The following is a 19047-nucleotide window of genomic DNA, read 5'->3' on the forward strand; positions in this document are numbered from 1 at the left end:
TGATTAAAATTCGATTAATTGAGCAGCCCTACATTGAACAAATAAACTATTTGGGCCAATCTTCACATTTCCTATTTATTTTTCTTTATGCGTATTTACCTAACATATTTTAAGGTGGTGGAGAAGTGATGGTAATTAACTTTATTTACTAAGGAAAAAAGCTAAAAGTATCTCGCCCTATATGAAAAAGCAATTGTTTACTGTTTTTGCAGTGGCTTTGAGGCAGAGCTCTCAGGAGTGAGCATGAATTTCAGATCCTTTGGATTTGCGTGGAAATGCTGTTCCACATCCTTTATATAGTACATCAGTCCAATGACTGTAAAAGGCAACCACAAAAGTAAAGGAAGGTCTTATTTTTCAAGCTATTAGCTCGTGTTCACACATTGGCTAGCACGGCAACTTAACAGATTAAAAATATGAATAATAATTCAGTTGCTGTATTTTTAATCACATCAGGCTATTCTGAATGGCAAAGCAAAAAGTATTTTGAGTGGTATTTAAACTAATTAAAGATATCAACACTACAACAATAATTGTTAGTTAAGTTATTACAAGAGTGCATATAGAGAAAAACTGTATTTGATGGGAATCGAGGACCAGTTCCTGCAGAGAACCTGTTCCGGGTAGTTCAATTACTTGGTTCTAGCACTTGTGCTACTATCAGCTGATTTCAGTGGATGTGCTGGAGGAGGAAAATAGTGGCACAGTCCACAGCACGGATATTTACAATACTTTAAATATTTGTTTTTATTGCACAAAATGACAACAGTGCAATGGTAAAGTGAAAACTCCACCCAGAACAGAAACTGCATTATGTTGCTAACACAACTTCTGCTCTTTGCAATCATCTGCACAGACAGCATGCTAATGCTAAGCTAGCTAAGAACCCAGAGTGATGTTAAAGCTGAGTGAATGCCGACCGCAGCCCAACAGCCAGACCCTGAACTTCAACGTGTAACAAACTGCTGAGCAGTCAGACTATGTTTCTACGTGATCACGTTTCTAAAGTAGAATCACTGTGGCGATCGCTTTGAAGTCCCTTTATGCTAGTTTTTATCTTTGCCGTGTGTTCACACCTAATTACTGAGAGAAAGATCCTGTATGTGTGTCCTCATTGGGCGAGGGATTTGTGTTGCTATACGTTAACATTATGAGATGATGCATTTCAGGTCATATTACAGAAATGTGGAAGTAATGTAACAAACAGTGTAACAAATGACCTTCTCCTTTGAGTAATTAAGCAACGTACAGCATTACTTTAAAGAAAAGTGTTCTGTGTCGTATTTGTAATTCATTACTTTTTCTGAGTAACCACCCCAACACTGATCACAACAAAGAGAGGAAATACCTCCAACATGTACAGACATTTGCCTACACAGCATAATTTAATGAATGTAATCTCTTTGATATACTGCTTAGTGATGGTTGTAACTCTCAAAGCAGAGCCAACGAGAACCGAGTGAGAAACAGTAAAACAATCCATAAAGAATAGAATCAATAACTGATGTTGATAGAATCAGAATCGCTAAATTCTTATCAATTCCCTTCCCTACTTATATCCTTCCCTAGGAAGTCTAAACACCGAAGGCACCATCCAACTTCTAGTGACTGCATGCTTACATACCAATGTTCGGTATACTCACTTTTGCAGAAATTAGTCTTCTGTCAGTGTTTCTAACTTCCAGGGTATTTTAGCCACATACCATAATAACACATAGCATGGTACTATTTTTAAAATAACCTGGCTTTTTTTGTATAAGACTGTTGTCATAACGACCTCCACAAATACTGGCTACACCTAAACTGCTTTATCTTTTTCTTCTTAGTGGAAAAACAAAGGAAACACTGTAACATATTCAGCAGTATATTCAACACATTAAAAGCACTTCATTTTCAAACAGCTTGACCACTTTAATGAATTTTCTGTCTAAGAAAATGTAACAAAGTCAACTTCAGCACATCCGTTTTGTGAAGCTTAGTTTTAGCAATATATTCTGGAAAACTGGCATGCTTGTCAGCTGTCCCCTGCACACCACTGACTGTCTGACTACAGCGATGATCGGAGCCGTGTGGTTCATGCTTGGTACAGTGACAGGATGTTAACAGACAGTGAAGGAGTAACAGGCAGAGAGAAAGGAGGCTAAGTTAGGAGCCTGAGGCTTCTAAACACTGCTGGGAAAGAGGATGAAGAACCAAGACAAAACAAACGCAACGCTGATGAGACTGAACTTGGGGGGTGGGGGACAGAGGCTGCAGGACCGTATCTGATCTGTCTGTTACCACAGCAACAAGCATCTTCATATGCTGTCTGATTAAGTGAGTTGACGAGTGCTAGAACTGCCACATGAAGGCAAGAATATTCTCATCTGTGAAGCCCTGTGAGTGTTAACACTCAGCTTGGTTTGTGCGCAGGAGTTTGTCTGGTATTCTTTTCTAGAAGTGCAGCAAATCTGTGACACTGCATGTACAAGAGGGGACGCAGTGCTCTGCGCAACTTTTTCAAGTCAAGTTCTTACAAAAGAGCCACAGTGTAACCAATCAGAAACCACAAATACTGTCAGTTGAACCACAACATTAACATTAACAATCCCAGTACAGCTTTATGTTCTAACTCTTTCAAATGGCTGAAATCAAATCACTTTAGACAAGTAGAAAACAGAACATCTCCTGTTTCTCAAATGTGAGAACTTTTTTCTATTACATCTTTGTGACACAGAAGGATATGTATGGTTTCTGGACTGTTGCCTAGGTGAAACTAGTAGTCTAAAGAATCATATCAGCTCTGCAAATTCTGACTGATTTGTTAGACTATGAATTATAGCAGAACTGTATTTTAGTGATGCTCTATGGCTACTACAGGCAGCAGAGACACAGATATAGAAAGTGCTGTGCAATCAATTTTTTTTACCCTAAAATCTTCATTTGTAAAAATGTTTGTGGTGGGGCGTGGTCTGCCCGTAATCACGCCCGCTGGGTTAAAACACGGGGACTCAGGTGTGTGTGGTGTTGTTGTGGTGAGTAGGGCAATAAAGATGGCTCTGAATGATGATCTGTGGTCCCGCCGTGCCTTATTCTCACCACAATGTTCATTACATATTATTTGAGATGTAATGTCTATTGCACAGTACATTTGACATATGTATTTACTGGCTATGTGACCGAAAATCTGATTCAGCAATATTATCAAGTTGCTTACTCAGTTGCTTATAATTAGCAAAACCCTGCAACCTTCTGCAGTGTTTATCTTTTGAAGTGTTCAGTGCCAGCCCTACGTTTCCCTGCTATTAGATTATTTTTCCCTCCACCATTAGGCTAAGCACTGCTAAATCCATCTTAAAAAGGGGAAGGACTAATCATTATGGAAACAGACATAAACACCAAAAATGAGAGTTTGCTAGCTTAATATTTTGCACAATGCATTTTGATAATAACTAGCATCGGAGCTCAGGGAATTCATGTGTTTTTTAAACCTGGGTATTTGAACACATATGCTCTAACGTTCCCCACACATTTTTCACATCCACACCAGTGGCGTTCCATCAGGACAAGCAAGGCGGTGCTTGCCTAGTATAAAAAATAAAAAGAGACATCAGTTAAAATCAAAGTGAAAATGTGTTTCCATAATGATCTTAAACACCACAGTCATAAGGTTTCTCACCTGTTTGCAACTATTCTTTATATTATTGCCACCTTGTGGTCACAACTCTTAGCTAATGCCAATGCTCCCCATTTCTCACAAAAACATGACAAAATATCGGTGCTTGGGAAGAAGAGAAAACATATGGACACATTATAAATTTAATGTCAAGGGATATGAGACGCTTTATGAAACGTGTGCAGGAACTATCAGTAAAAACACGACAAGCTAAGACGTTATATTTTTATTCAGCTGAATCAACTTTAGTTTTGTCTGTGACAGGCTTGTGCAATTTAGTTGACTAGACTGAAACTAAAAGAATTTAGATGATTAAATTATTAAATTATGATTGCACCTAAATAACATGTTAGCAAAAACACTATTAAAACTACATCAAAATTTGTGTCAAAATTAACAATGCTGTGGAAACAGAGCTAGCATTAGAAAGAAAAGGAGCTTCTGTGAATTATCATTGTAACAAATAGGTTTTCTCTTACTGGTCATCTTGGCCAACATGTTTAATGTAGAATAGTTAAAGTGCAATGTCAGAACGTTTTCATTAATTCCATTAGCACGTGAGGAAAGAAAACCCTGATAATGGACAGATGGCTTCGGCTCCTACAATCTCTGCTTTAATAAAACAAGCAAGTTGATCTACTGCAGGCTCAGCCAGAACTTTCAAAATAGTTGAGAAGCTGAGAAATCACTTGGTTGAATAAATTTACAAAGTTTAACCAGCTGTTTTGCTAATACACCACCTTCACCCTGTCTTTCAGCTGTGATTTGATTTATTTTTAATATCCATCCATCCATCCATTCGCTTCTGCTTATCCTTTTCAGGGTCGCGGGGGGCGCTGGAGCCTATCCCAGCTGTCATAGGGCGAGAGGCGATATTATATACCTCTTTTTTTTTTTTTAAATCAATGCATAGCCCTGCTTTTCTGAGTTTTTTAACATATAGATGAGGTAGGATGTTAAATATAGCAGCTGGGATTGGCTCTAGCCCCACCCGTAACCCTGATAAGGATAAGTGGAAGAGAATGCATGGACATGTTTAGATAGTTGTCGTTAAATAATTATAGATCAGTGCATAAATATGTATATATATTAACGTAACAAGGGACTGCATATGTATATATTAGGCTGTAACCAGAACAAAAATATATCATGAAGTAATTAGAAGTAGGAATTAATACGAGTACGCATCCTCCTAATGATTGGAGGAATGGCTTTTAATGATTTTCTTTTAACTGTAAAGCAGACATCTTTAATGACTAAAAAACAAGAATTGCTGCACAACATAACATTTATTTTGGATTTTTTTTAATCCACACATGATCAAAAGGACAAACACAGTCTAAAGTACAAACACACACCCTCACTGACATCAGGCTAAGTGTCACCTTGACCAGATGTTTTTGGTAGCCATCAAAAAGTTCTTGCTGGATTTTAAACTCTGTGCCTCAGCATCCACAGACCTCGTTTTGTGATTTTTATAATATCACAAAATATCTCTACCAAATGACTGAGGAATATTTAGTAGCAAGGACTGGACTTTTGTTGCACAGGTCACATCCTACCACAGTATCATGCTGGAGTTCACTGAGCTCCTGAGAGCAACCTATGCCTATTATTGGTATATTTTTGGGGACAATATGATCTTTTCTTCTATGAACTAATCAAATAGAATGACTGACTGTACCTTTAAAATAAAAGATTTAAAATTGATATCTTCAAAGTGGCCTGTTTACAGTACTACAATGCTTTATTAGGTTTACATCTAACCCTTGTGTTGATGTAGCACATGCAGCCTATTCACAGAATCTACATTATTAGGCATTTCAGCATCTGTTATGCAAACACTCTTTTATGTGTTCAGTGCATCCACAGGCTAAGAAATAATAATCTAAAAGACTTATCGATTTGCATTCATTATTTTGCATCTTTGAGGGTTGATCTGTTCAGTTTGTTTCTATTTCTGCTCAGTTTTGTTTTTCCATTTCATCCATTTGTGTCTCATTGTACCTCTGTACTTTTGTCATAGTTGATTTGACTGCATTGTGCCTTTTTCAGTCGTTTTTTTATGTGAGTCTTAGTTCCAGTTTGCTTTGCCTGTCTTTGGTATTTTCTTTTACGTGTCTTTGTATTAAGTGTGCATCTCTTTAGAAATGTTTTTCATATTTTTATGTTAAACCTGTTTCTTTTATTTCTGAGACATAAAGAAAAGCAGAATCATTTTTGTTACTTTGTCTGCCTTTGAGTTTGAGTTTGTGAATGTCAAGAGACAGTCATTTGTATCAATTTGTGTTAAGTGTGCATCTTTCTTCAGCTCAAGAACAATTAGAAATCTTGGATTTCCATCGACAAGTGTAGCGCAATTCCTTCAAAGACTGTCAAAAAGTCTATATAAGAAGGTAATAATATTTCACACATACACAACAAAGGTATGACTTTGTACTTGTACTGTCTATTCAGTTATTGTTTCACACTGGCTTTACACTGAACTGCCTGAATAATGCATGATGTCAGATGCTTCTTACCGTTGACAGTTAGATGCACCCAGCTGCCGTTGTGGAAGGTGTCATACTGCTGCTCCAACATCAGCACCTTACACTCATACCAGCCGTGGTCGTCTGAACGCACATCCTCTATCCGCAGGGAGGACTTGCCATGCAGACTGGCCCGGCCTGGCCAAGAGGCGAAGCGGGAAGAGGACACGGAGGCGAGAAGGATGGTTGGATTGAATTTCATAAGGAAAATGAAGGATTGGAAAGAAGGTGAGAGGTGAATGAAGAGAAGAGAGAAGAGGAACACCGAATGAATGTTAAAGCAACATCAGCCTTTGAACGACTCAGATATAAACATGCAGGGATCACATAGTGCTGACACTGACGTTCTCTATACTTTAGTTTAGAGCCATTTCTAAACAAAGATACTAAAGCACTGTTAATCTGCAAAATAACATGGAAGCAGAGCAACAAGTGCGATAGCTGTGTCTATCACTTACAGGCACAGCTAAAATTGTTGCTCCCACTAAATTGCCAGTTTTCAGCCAGCTCCCAGATGTTGGGAGTCACCTCCTTCTACTGGATCTGCACTATGAACGTGCTCCTTTCATTTGATTGCAGAGTGTCACAAAGACATGCGCTTTCTTCACAAAAACTGACTGCTGAAATATTTTCATTTGCTTACAAACTGTTAAGCAAGTTTTGAAAATGTAAAATAGATCAAATTTTAGTCTGTCTGACATTTTCACACACTCTCCAAAATCATCCCAAGCAGGTATTCATTCATTCAATCATTCATTCATTTGGCACACCAGCACTCTTCATATCCATCTTCTGGGTTTTAAGTTTGCTTAGTCTTTTGTTCATTTCTTGCAGGTTATTGAGATACTAAAGTTTAGTTTGGAGAGTCTTTGGGTTTTGTTATGTTTCTAGTTCTTGTTTAATTTCGTTCCCTTCTGTGCCCGCTCTGTCTTAGACTCTCCTTGCTGTGTCCTCCCCTTCATCCCCGGTGTGTTGTCTATAATGACGCTCTTTTTCTGTTCCCTTCTCGCTCCCTCTCTGCATCTGTCTCCCTCTCTGTCTTACTTGTCCCTCGCTCTCCAGCTCACTCTCTGTTGTCTCAGCTTCCTGGCTCTCTCATTCTTTCAGCTTTGTCATGTCCGTCTGCCATGTGTCTGCTATTGTATTCCCACGTCAAGCTGTGTGTCTGAGTCTGCATCTCTTTTTCCTACTTCCTGTTTTATTCTGATAGTCACACGTCCTGTGTGCATCATGTTCAGTTTTGCTTCCCCTGTCTCGTCAGTTAGATTATGTCCAGCTGTGTCCCCCAAGTGTTTCCTCTTTGCCCTGATTCACTGTGTGTATTTATTGTCTGCATTTCCTTCTGTTCCTTGTCATGATCTCTCTCAATGCTGTGTGTTCTGCCAGCCTAGTGTCTTCTCAGTTTTAGTCTTGTTATCTGTAAACCCACCAATAAAGCTGCCTTCAAGTTTAATTCTGTCTCAGTCCTGCATTTTGGGTCCTATCCTGCCGGCCTCACAGCGCGTCATGACACCTTCACTACATCCATGAATCTTCTCTGTGGCCTTTCTCTGTTCCTCCTGCCTGGTCTCTCCATATTCAACATCCTTTGTCCAATATATCCACTACTTCTCTTCTGCACACCAGCTCCACCTTGCACTAACTTTGTTATCAGATCGCCCAGCTTGAGCTCTTCTTCTCATGTACTCATTTCTAATCCTGTCAACCCCGCTCAATCCCAATCTTAGCATCTTCAGCTCTGCTGCCTCCAGCTCCACCTTCGGTCTTTATGTTAGTACCACTGTCAGTGGTACAGATGAGCAGGTCTCAATTGTAACTCTTCCATTTCACTTGTGCTGCTATTTAATCTCATCTACTATATAGCTTTAAACTCAAATACCTCTACTTCTTGCATTACACCTCTTAGCTCTTGCAACTCTCTGCCTGTCATTTACATAAATGTTTCACTCAAATAAAATAAGTTACAGTAGCATTGTCCAATCCAAGCTCTCTTTGTCTATTTCACCCTTTTGAAAGACATTTCAAATAGCCCAATCTCTGATACAATTCCTCATGATCTCATTGCGCTTCATCCTTAGCACAGTGGTATGGTGTTTAGCCCTGTCACCTCACAATGAGAAGGTCCTGGGTTCAAACCTAGTCTGGGGTGTTTGTTTGTAGACTTCTGTTTATGTCCTCTTCTTGTCTGTGTGTGTTCTCTCTGGGTACTCTGGCATTCTCCCACAGTCCAAAGACATGCATGGCGTTGCCTGTAAAATGGCTATCCCTCAGTGTTAGCCCTGTTACAGACTGGCATCCTATCCAGCCTGCCTCTCGCCCTATCACAGCTGGCATAGGCTCCAGTCTGGATTCAGGAGAAGGGGAATTAATTTAAAACTCAGCTTTAATGCTGGTAACTTGCACGGGGAAAAAAAGTCCAGAACATTTGCAACATTTGTTTTTCTTTGAGGAATATCAAAGTTTGTGGCATGATGCTTTTTGTGCAATCTTTGGCACTCTGTCATGTGTAGAATTATTATTAACAGGTCATGGTGCTAAATATTTTGGTAATTTTTACAAATATGTACAAAATGTAGATTTGTCCTGCCAATTAAAGTGAGTTACAAACTTCTTAATAATTTCTGGTAATTAATAATGAATGCAGCAATTTGGGGATAAATCAAACTCAGTGTGAGCTGTCATTTTCAAAAGATCCTCATTAAAAAATTAATATTTAGATGTTTTTAAACTGCTGCCAAACCTTTTAAAGCAGAGCAGAAATTAGGTTAATTAAGCAAGATTAATGCAATTAAAATTCTGTCTACTCTATGTCCCTATATAGTGCACGGTCTATTTTCATGTTAACTAAAGTAACCAAAGTGAATTATATAAGATGTACTATGCAACATTTTCTTCATTATGTGCAGTATTTACAGAGTCAGTGCAATTTACAACCCCCATACAGTAAGGTATGACTAACATGACATACATATATAGTTTTTACACTTGTGGAACACAACAATAAAAGGTAAACTGTAACAAAAGAGAGGAAAGTTAAGTAAGGTGATTTATGCCATGGCAATGAGGCTTAATGGTGTCATGTAGAAAAACTATCTGGTTATTCTGTTGCAATTTATATCCTACATATAGTGTATACTTAAATGAGTTATACTCAAGTCAGGCACATTCACCACAGTGCCAACCACTTCCCTGATTTTTCTTGTGTTTGTCAGATACAAAATCCTTAATTTTCACTACATGCACAGAAATGTCAAATCAGACTCATGGTTAAAGTGTAAAGCATGCACAGGACATCCGGCTGACTACACTAGAAGACGAACACTTCTAGTGAAGACAATGAACACTTTGTTCATTCAAAAGAGAATAATGGTGCCATACAGAGGCCTTACTGTGGCTGAAGCATGTTTTTATCAGAGCCATCTTTATGCCAGGCTTTTACATTTGATGCATGGGTGATGTCATCACCATGCAACCCTGCTCTGGCAGATTGTCTTCTGAAACAGTAACGAGGAACTCCATGCCTCCACAGGGCCATGGTTTGCAGTAGTACACTCAGCCCCTGCATATTTAAGCAGCAAACCATGTATAAAAGTACTTCTGATTATTTTAAGGCAGAATTGTCTAATTAGGTTTTGCTCTCTTATGGCCTGGGAAGCAGTGATGGAGTGAGAGAGGAAGTGGAATTTTCCTGTGAAATCTTTTAATTCCAGCCTGGTTGCCTCTCAGGCAAAAATAGTCTGAGGGAGAACCCAAAGTGGCAATCGGGTGTAACCCATGAAGGTAAATCACATGTCAAAAACCACGAGGAACAATATTTCAGTAGTTAATGGAGAACACGGTTAGCAGGTAAATTCCAGGTTACTCTATTGGACATTGCTTTTAATGAATTTACATTTTTTAGGATTTTAATATGAAATAGAAAGATGGGTTATTTCTTTCTTCTTAACTTCCTAGCAAAGTTATATTGAAAATATAGTCCTTCCTGGTGTTGGCCAGAGGGGCCGATGGCGCGATATGGCAGCCTCGCTTCTGTCAGTCTGCCCCAGGGCAGCTGTGGCTACAACTGTAGCTGCCTCCACCAGTGTATGAATGTGAGAGTGAATGAATAGTGGTATTGTAAAGCGCTTTGGGTGCCTAGAAAAGCGCTATATAAATCCAATCCATCATTATTATTATTATTATTCCCTCACTCATCCTATGTATGTTAATCAATCTGCAATAAGCTTACAATATAAACTGGCACCAGGATTAACAGATTTTATCTATATAGATTTTAGAAGTTAGTAAGCTTTTCAAACACTTACAAATCCTTACAGATTATATATGTGTAGTGACTGATTTCAAAATAAAATATCAAATGCTTGAAAATGCCACAGCGGAAAAATTTCAAGAAGATAGCTGGGACATGCTTTCCAGTTATAAGAGTTTGACTCATGAAGCTATATTAAAACAAACTTGATGTTAGCTAAGTTTCCAACACCAGTGACATACGAGTTAGTCAACTTTACCAGATTCATGAGTCGCAAATACCAATCATGGAAACGCCATGTAAATCAGCTCTGGTGTCTGTATGGCGTTATTTTTGTGCCACTATTCTAAGCGCATGTAAAAAAAAATTGCAGGTGCAAGTGTTGCATTTTGAGCAGAAATTTAAAAAAAAAAAAATGTTAGACCACTTTTGCAAATATGTGATGTCTTGATAAATCGAGCCGATATTTGAAGTTTACACAGCACCATTCTCGCATGAAAATATCTTAAAAGTTTATTTTGTGACCCAGAAAGAGTAATATTTCAGACTCTGCCACTCTGTGTTCCTCCGCCACTGCCTCGTTTGAGTTTTGGACGAAATGGATTCTGAGATATTGCATTTCATCATTTCGAGATGATTGGAGACCAAATCATCCAATCAGAGTTTTTTGCATCCAAGTCTGTGATTGGCTGGTTTTGTGGCACAAATATAACGGTGTACGGAAAGAGTTGAACGTGCACGGGCAGAAATGTTGAGAGCGCGAGCAACACATTGCGAGCGAGCGCAAATGCAAAAACTGAGCGAGAGGGGCTGCTTTTGTGTGTGTGTGGATAATAGCAAACACTGAAATACATTTTTTGCACGCAGCTATGAGTTTTGTTCACTCAAATTCAGCTTTTCTTCGCTCAAAATTAATTTCTCCACTAAATGCAACACTTGCACCTGCAAATTTGTTTTACGTGCGCTCAGAATAGTGGCACAAAAATAACGCCATAGTTTTGCTGCCAGTTGTACAGTTGCATGTGGATGAAATAGCAAAGAAGGAGGACAACCTCCAAAGTCCTCAACTTCACTTCTAATAAACAACTGGATTCAATTTGACATTGGCTGTTCCAAGAGGACAATGATCCCAGTAGCACAAAGAAACTGGTTTTGGAATAGTTAAGTAGGCCAACATTAAGTCTCTGGAATGGGCTTCCCAAAGCCCTGAACACAACCCTACTGAAAATGTGTGAACTATGCTTAGAAGTCAAGTTCCTGCCAGAAAACTAACTAACTAACTAACTAACTAACTAACTAACTAACTAACTAACTAACTAACTAACTAATATCAAATCAGCCAAGAAGAGTCTAAAATCCAGATGGAATAATGCTAGAATCTTGTTGAGTACTACCAAAAACATATGGTCCAGGTGTAATCTGCTTAGCAACATTTAACCAAATATTAGTGGGCAGTAGAGCAGGACGATATGACCAAAAATATTTATCACGATATACATTTGAAAATTTGCGATAACGATATAACTGACACTAGACATTATTAGTGCAAAAAAAACCCATCAATGTATTTTCACTTAAACAAGCAGCTGTTTTATCTGCATTAAAGTTATATAAAATGCAAATTCCTCGCTGACAGTTTAACCAAAAGGCATTTCCAGTGGAAACTGGCCGACACATCCTCAGCATAACCATGTATAATATCCACAAAACTTAAAAAGAGGTTATACACACACAATACGGTAACATTATGTTGAAGCACAGTACGTATCACTCCGCGAGGCTCCTGCCTACGATAGCCGTAATGCTCCGACAATCCATCAAGCGGTGTGGCTTCATAGCGAAACAATTTCGAGCACCGTGTACCACATAAAATCGTTTCGAGGTCAGTAAACACGACCAGAGTTCATACATAAGGCACACGGGGTTATAAGGGGCTCTGTCGACTTTCAGAAAAATCAAAGGATTGATTTTAAGTGTGACGTATTTTCCAAACAACACGGTAATAACGACGGCCCGCTAGCATGCTCTACCAAAAATAGTGCTTTGTTGTGTATCTGACGGACGAAAGCTAAACCAGTTCCACCACTGAAGCTGCAGCATTTTTACAAACCAATTCTGGTTCATCCATTTCATTCAACGGTTTGCTTTCGCCCTCCTCTTTCTCCGTCGCCGCCATGCTTTTTCCGACGTGTGCGTATGAAAACAAAGGCACTGCCCATGCACGTTTTACCCATATTCTATCGCGATATTTCATTTTTCTATTGTTGGTGGTTAGCACTGTTGCTGCACAGAAAGAAGGTCCTTCAGCTATCTCTCATTAAGTAAATCTCACTCAGGTGCTTATTTTCGAGGATCTCGTGTTATTGAAATGAACTGCTTGGATCTGAGTTCATTGGTAGTATAGCACCCACCTTCAACCATCATCAGAGATCGAGATTTTACTTGACCCCCATTTTTTTTATTTGAGAATATACATATTCTAAAAATTAAAGAGATCTGTGGTGGTAGATTTACTTGCCTAAGGCCAGTAGTTCATTTATATTGCTGCCATAAAAATCTCAACAGGTGACAAGAGGAAGATTTTACTGCGGTCATAGAGAAGCCGGAGTCATTTGTATTCCTGATTTATTCCAACATACCTTGAAGCATTACTACACACTCAAATGAAGAGTCACTAGAGGATTTTGGTGGCATTTAAAAGAAAACTGTGCTCTCTCTGGCCATGTTTTCTATCCACACTTCACTAACTGTTTTCAGTAGCAGTTATGTCCTTATCACACACAGTAGTCACTGTGGGTTTCCTCATAAAAGCCATACATTTCAGGAGACATTCCAGAAAGCTGCAATTAAGCATTTCAAACAGTTTCAGCCAGAAACAAGTACTACACCTGTGCAAGCTAACATAACAACAAGAGCTAAATAACACAGCAAACAAAGGAAACCTTTGAACCCTTGACCTTTTAGAGTGGGACTGACATGGATCATTTATGCTGTGAGGGCATAAGTAGACACATTTTTCTGAAATGTTTCCATTTGTCCGCCTTATAACGAATGGTGCCTCCAAATCAATACAGAATTTCTCTGCATTCTTTCCCCCGCATTGCTTCTCTCTTGCTCTTTGTACTTGTGTGATAAAGTTACTAAAAACTACTGCAACTTTAAAAGAAGCAGGCTTTAAATACAGATTGTTCTCAGTGTGCAGTGAAAATGTAGTTATTGAACTACGTTATAAATGCATTGACTCGTGGTTAACAACAGCACGAAGACAGCACTATTTTTAACAGCGTCACTGACCACAACAACATGTTGTCTACAGCTCACCATTGAGATTCAAATGAATGTTAAATCATCTTATGGGCACATAGTAAATAGAGCCTAAACTACACCCACAACAATGCAATGAACATATAAAAAAGGAATGTTTTGAAGGCAGCAAAAGCAGCAGCCAGCAGGACTTTGATTCGTTGTAATAATGACAGAGGTCCAGCTGTTCCTCCAATCCTATCTTATTAACTCAATCTATTCCTACTTCTTGTCTCTTTTATCAGTTTCATACAATCACCACATGGCAGTCTATCACAGAGCTCCAGTCATGATGATTGGCATTAACTTTGATAAGATTAGAGGACTGGCCTTGGGTCCACATTTTCAACTTGGTATGAGGTCGCTTTTGGTACTGCAAGATCCCTTGTTACCGCTGCAGGTGTAAAATCAATACTACGCTCATATCTGTCCATTAAATACAAGAATAGAGCCTTCAACGGAAAATCTTGGAGAAAAAAAACCATGTTGATCTTTTTTCTACTGTTATTTCTGTCCAGATCCTCTTTTACCCCAACTTTCTATCATTTCTATGGTACGTGGACACTGAACAAAACCTCTGTTTGTTTCTACTATCACCAGACATTATATCACTCAATGCGAGCCTGCCAGGTTTGCCAGGACAACTTCAGTTCAGTTCTCTCTGTTGCCTACATAGAAGACGACGAGAGTCTATGGAAGCATTTTAAATAATAAAAAAGGAATGAATTTTAAAAAATGTATAATTTTCTTTTTTTTTTTTTACTCAAGTTACCTTAAGTTAAATAAAATGGAATAAGGGGCTAACTTGACACTCTTATATTATCCTATATATAGGATATACATAGAGGGAGAGAAAGAGACAGATAATAAACAAATTATTATTTGTGGTTTGTTAAATGATCTTTCAGTTTGCTTATTGATCTTTCATCCATATCTCCATCCTACAGATTCCCATGTGTACCGGAAACATTCTACAAAGCTTTGACCCATGATATCTCGGGGCTTCGGAGGTCAGCACTGTACCCTCACAACAAGAAGGTCCTTGATTCAGTTCCACCAGCTCAATGAGGCCTTTTTGTATGAAGTTTCCTGTGAATGCATGTGTTCTCTCTGGATACTCTGGCTTCCTCCCACAGTCAAAGACATACTTGTTAGATTACATCATTTTTCTAAATTGGCTTTAGGCATGAACTGTTGTCTGTCTCTATGTGTTAGCTCTGTGACAGACTGGGTTCAGGGTGTGCTTTGCCTCTTGCCTTGTCTCAGCTTAGATAGGCTCCAGCCCCACGGTTACCCTGATAAGTAGAAGAAAGTGGACAAATGCATGCATGGAAATATTCTCATGGGAAAAAGATTTAGAGATCATCCATGAGAACACTGTAATTTATAACCACTTCCTTGTATTTCTTTATTGGTCTCTCTCTCTCTCTACCTAGTTGAAGGTGCAATTTCTATTGCATAATTATCATTATATGTCCATAAATTCAATTCTGAAGATCTACAAGAAAAAACATTCTATCACTCAATTTTTTCCTTTGTTTTAGTATATAAAAAGAAACGAGCACAATGCTTGTTTCAGAAGGCAGGACAGAGGGACGTGTAGGAAAGACCGCCCCTGGGGTCAGCCAAATGTATCAACCATTTAGCAACTGTCCCAATCTAAAAAGGAAACAATGTAAGCCTCTGTATGTCTGATGCTTTGGCCATGACATTTAACTACATAATAAAAATCACAATAAGCAATTGATGTCAGCCTACATCATCATCAGTAAACCAAGTTATGTCAGTGCCAGTCTTCTTGCTTCAAATACCTTTATTATGAAGCATATATAATGAAAAATATAGAACCTTTCAGTTGAAATGAATGTTTCAGTTTTTAACTGGACAGTCTATGAACAATTGTTTAACAAAGTCCCCACATCACTGCCCCCCACACCCCTCCCTATCAACTCAAATCCTCAAGCTGCATTAAAGGCAGTGAAGTTTTGTTCTCTTTATATTAAAGATGCTAAATCTGTTCAAAGTCCTCCAGTCTGTTTTCTCACTGTTGCTATCCTGATGTTAAAAATTGGAACATCCTTTTTTCCCAGAAGAAAAGCATAAGGTTTTTTGCACAGAGGAGGCCATAAGACAGGAGGTGATGATCAGAAGAGGATTCAGTCTTATTTGGCTTTTAAAATCTTTGAAAACAAGGAAAATATTCCCAGTCAAACGTCCTCACATTTAGCACATGTGATGCAGCAATGAAACCGATTTGCCTCTGATTTATTTATTAATTACATATAGGTGATTCTATTCAACTTCACTTTTAAATAGACTTTTAAAATGCTCAACTTTAACTTTAGTCATATCTTAACATTATCTAGCCCCCTTTCTCTTCTCAGCTCTCTTTCACTCTTTTTGAGACCATCCATATTTATCTGTCTCACTGCTTTTTCTAAATTATTAAGCTATGGCTTTACTGAGTGTCTGACCTTCAGATGTCTATAGAAATCTGGCTTTGGCAAGCTGTTTTTCTCTTGAAGCTGCAGGATGATTGCAAACACACCTTAGTTATACAGGCTCCATCCATCACTGAAGGTTTAACAGGATTTGCTAACATCAAAAGTGAAAACAAACAGCACCCAGAGCTTAATCAGTTTGCCTCCAACCATAAACTACTGATGACTGGGTTGTAACTGTAGTATGATTTTTTTTGAGACAAATAGGATAACATTGCAATAGAGCCAAGAGAGTGTGATTGCCAATCCTTTTCTTTGTGTCCAACCAGGTGGTGAACTCTAGCCAGTAGGAGATACTTGCTAACTTAAGTCTCGTAGAGCCAGCCTTCCACTTGTTTTGCACTTACACAGGCGACTCTTTTATATCCTTTGAGTTTTGTAATTCCAAATAAATGGAAGAATTATAACATTCAACTAAGATGAATTGCTAAGTTTTGAAAAACGTTTAACAATTGAGGGAGGCAAATCATTTTAACTGTAATTAATCTACCAATTAAGGAAATTGGGAGTGTTATTCAGAATTCAATCCACTTTGGTCTTGAACTTCTCCAATACGGCACTAGAATTGTAATCGCTGGCTCTCTTCTATAGTGTCTTTTATTCTGTCTTTCTCCCATCACCCCCAGCCTGTTGTCCCAGATAGCCGTCCATCCAGCCAGGTTCTGCTGGAGGTTTCTTCCTGTTATTGGGGTGTTTTTCATTGCCACTGTTGCCAAGTACTTGCTCAGAGGGGGTCTTTTGATAGTTTGGGTTTTCTATCTATTACAATATAAATATATTCAATACATGTTGTTTTGAGGCGATTGCTCTAGTGATTTGTTGACATATAAATAAAAATGAATTGTATTACACTGACTTAAATGTGTTAGGTGTAACAAACCTTTTGCCCAAAGGCTTGGAAAACAGGGTCAGAAAAGAACAGATGACTGCACAGATGCTTCTCCTGAAAGACTTTTACTGATAGTTTTTTCCAGCCACTTCAGCCCCTTGTCTCAGTAGCATACTCTAAAGCTCCAGTAAAGTTAACTCCATACAAGACACTGTGTCACCTGATGAAGGGAGATATCATACATCTATTAAGGCTAGAATAATGAATTGGCAGGTAAATAACTTCAATGGAGTTCTATGTCATGTCCTTTATTATGATCCTTATTTTCTGTTTTAATCCTGAGTTTTATTTTTTGTTATCTAAATGTTTGTTCCCTTTTTCGCTTGTGTGTTTCCCGTTTTTATATCCTGTTTTTCTTGTCTCTGTGTGCTTATTCTTGATCTCTCTTTAATTACCCCTTCTGTTTTATTTTGAAGTAGATAGTTAAGGATCTTGATGTGTTTTTACTTTCATCCTTTGTTTTTTTTCCCTGCCTTTATTTTCATTTTAATGAGTTAATTGAGTTCACCTGTGACTTATTAATATACATCTCCTCCTCAGTCTTTTTCATGACATCTTCGTGCACTGCTTTTTAAAATTTATCAGTACTTATTAAAGTCTTTTTGTTTGACTTTCGTTTGCCAGTCTTGGGTATATGTGGGTGACTTTAAGAACTTTACTGCCATTTGGAGTACGGCATATTCCGCTTAAACACAGGGTGGCTGTAGCTCGGGAGGTAGAGCAGGATATCTACTGATTAGAAGGTTAGTGGTTTGATCCCTGGCTCCCCCAGTCTGCATGCCAAGTATCCTTGGATGAGATGCTCTCCAGTGCATCCGTTGCAGTGTAAATGTTAGTTAGTAAGAACTTAAACGCATAGAAGGAAGTGAATGTAGCATGCTGTATGAAGAAAAGCGCTCTATAAGAATCAGTCTGTTTACTTGCATATAGCAAGAAGAATATACAGTAGAAGTTCTATTATATGCTGGGTGCATATTCATATTTCACGCTTAATTTAAGTAGTAAAATTAAAGAAACATGACAAAGGTTAAAGTATTAGCTAGTAAGACGTAGTATTTAGGTGTGTGGGATACATATTTAATCAATATTTCATATTTTATGATACTCGTCTCATTAGTGTGAATTAGCACACCAAACTAACCACAGTTTCCTAAACTCAGCAGAAAGGTGCTCAGTGATCTAATCAGTTAAGACAAAGTGTATGAGGATACAGAAAGATTACACAAAGCTTCTGTACATTTACTACAATCTTCAAGTCTTACTATCTTACTTTTTTCCCCTCCTGCAGCCTGAGACGGGATGTTAAGGACACTTAACACTTCACTGCATCTGATGCAGATGTGTAGACTTGTATCTACTATGTTAATTGTTTGTCATTATATTAAACATGTTTTTAATCGATATGACTGTTTTTCACAAACAATACATTGTTGGAGACACCCATGCACACTCTACTGTGGACACAGGGGGACAAAGGGCTCTGTGGAGTTCTAACATACTCGTGGTAACAACTACATGTGAATAGCACAGGTCTGCAACCAAAAAACTGCATAGGACTTTTTGACTGTTTCACTGAAATCAAGAAAAATATTTTTAAAATTCCATCACGTCAGATTTTCTTGCAAAACTCGGGTTTTTAGTTTAATTAAGCGTACAATTTCCCCTTTTAAACTGAAATCTGGTGTCCTATACTTGAGTCAAAAAACCATATCTAATAATGATTTCTAACATTAATTTAATATTTCTAAGTGTGAGACTCAAAGGAAATAAAGCGAAAGGAGGAGAGAAAGTTTTCTCAGACAAAAAGAGTGAACATGTAGTGTACCCTGCATCTATGGACTTCCTAAAATCCACAAGGAAGCTGTCCCACTCAGACCCATAGTCAGTAGCATAAACTCAGCCACTTATAACATTGCTAA

The 19047-nt window shown here is 38.3% G+C and overlaps 1 protein-coding gene across 2 annotated transcripts in view; it reads right to left on the reverse strand.

The window, feature by feature from the left end:
- The window catches only part of igsf9bb (immunoglobulin superfamily, member 9Bb), a 142227-nt gene that overhangs the window by 88190 nt on the left and 34990 nt on the right, over window positions 1-19047 (reverse strand). For both annotated transcript variants that reach the window (XM_013912674.1, XM_013912675.1), the window contains exon 3: window positions 6178-6324. In XM_013912674.1, the coding sequence (XP_013768128.1) occupies window positions 6178-6324 (147 nt within the window). The remainder of the gene's footprint in view (window positions 1-6177; window positions 6325-19047) is intronic.

This window comes from Pundamilia nyererei, unplaced genomic scaffold (assembly GCF_000239375.1).
Source record: "Pundamilia nyererei isolate P.nyererei 1_Seehausen unplaced genomic scaffold, PunNye1.0 scaffold00097, whole genome shotgun sequence".
In the NCBI taxonomy this organism is placed as follows: domain Eukaryota; kingdom Metazoa; phylum Chordata; class Actinopteri; order Cichliformes; family Cichlidae; genus Pundamilia; species Pundamilia nyererei.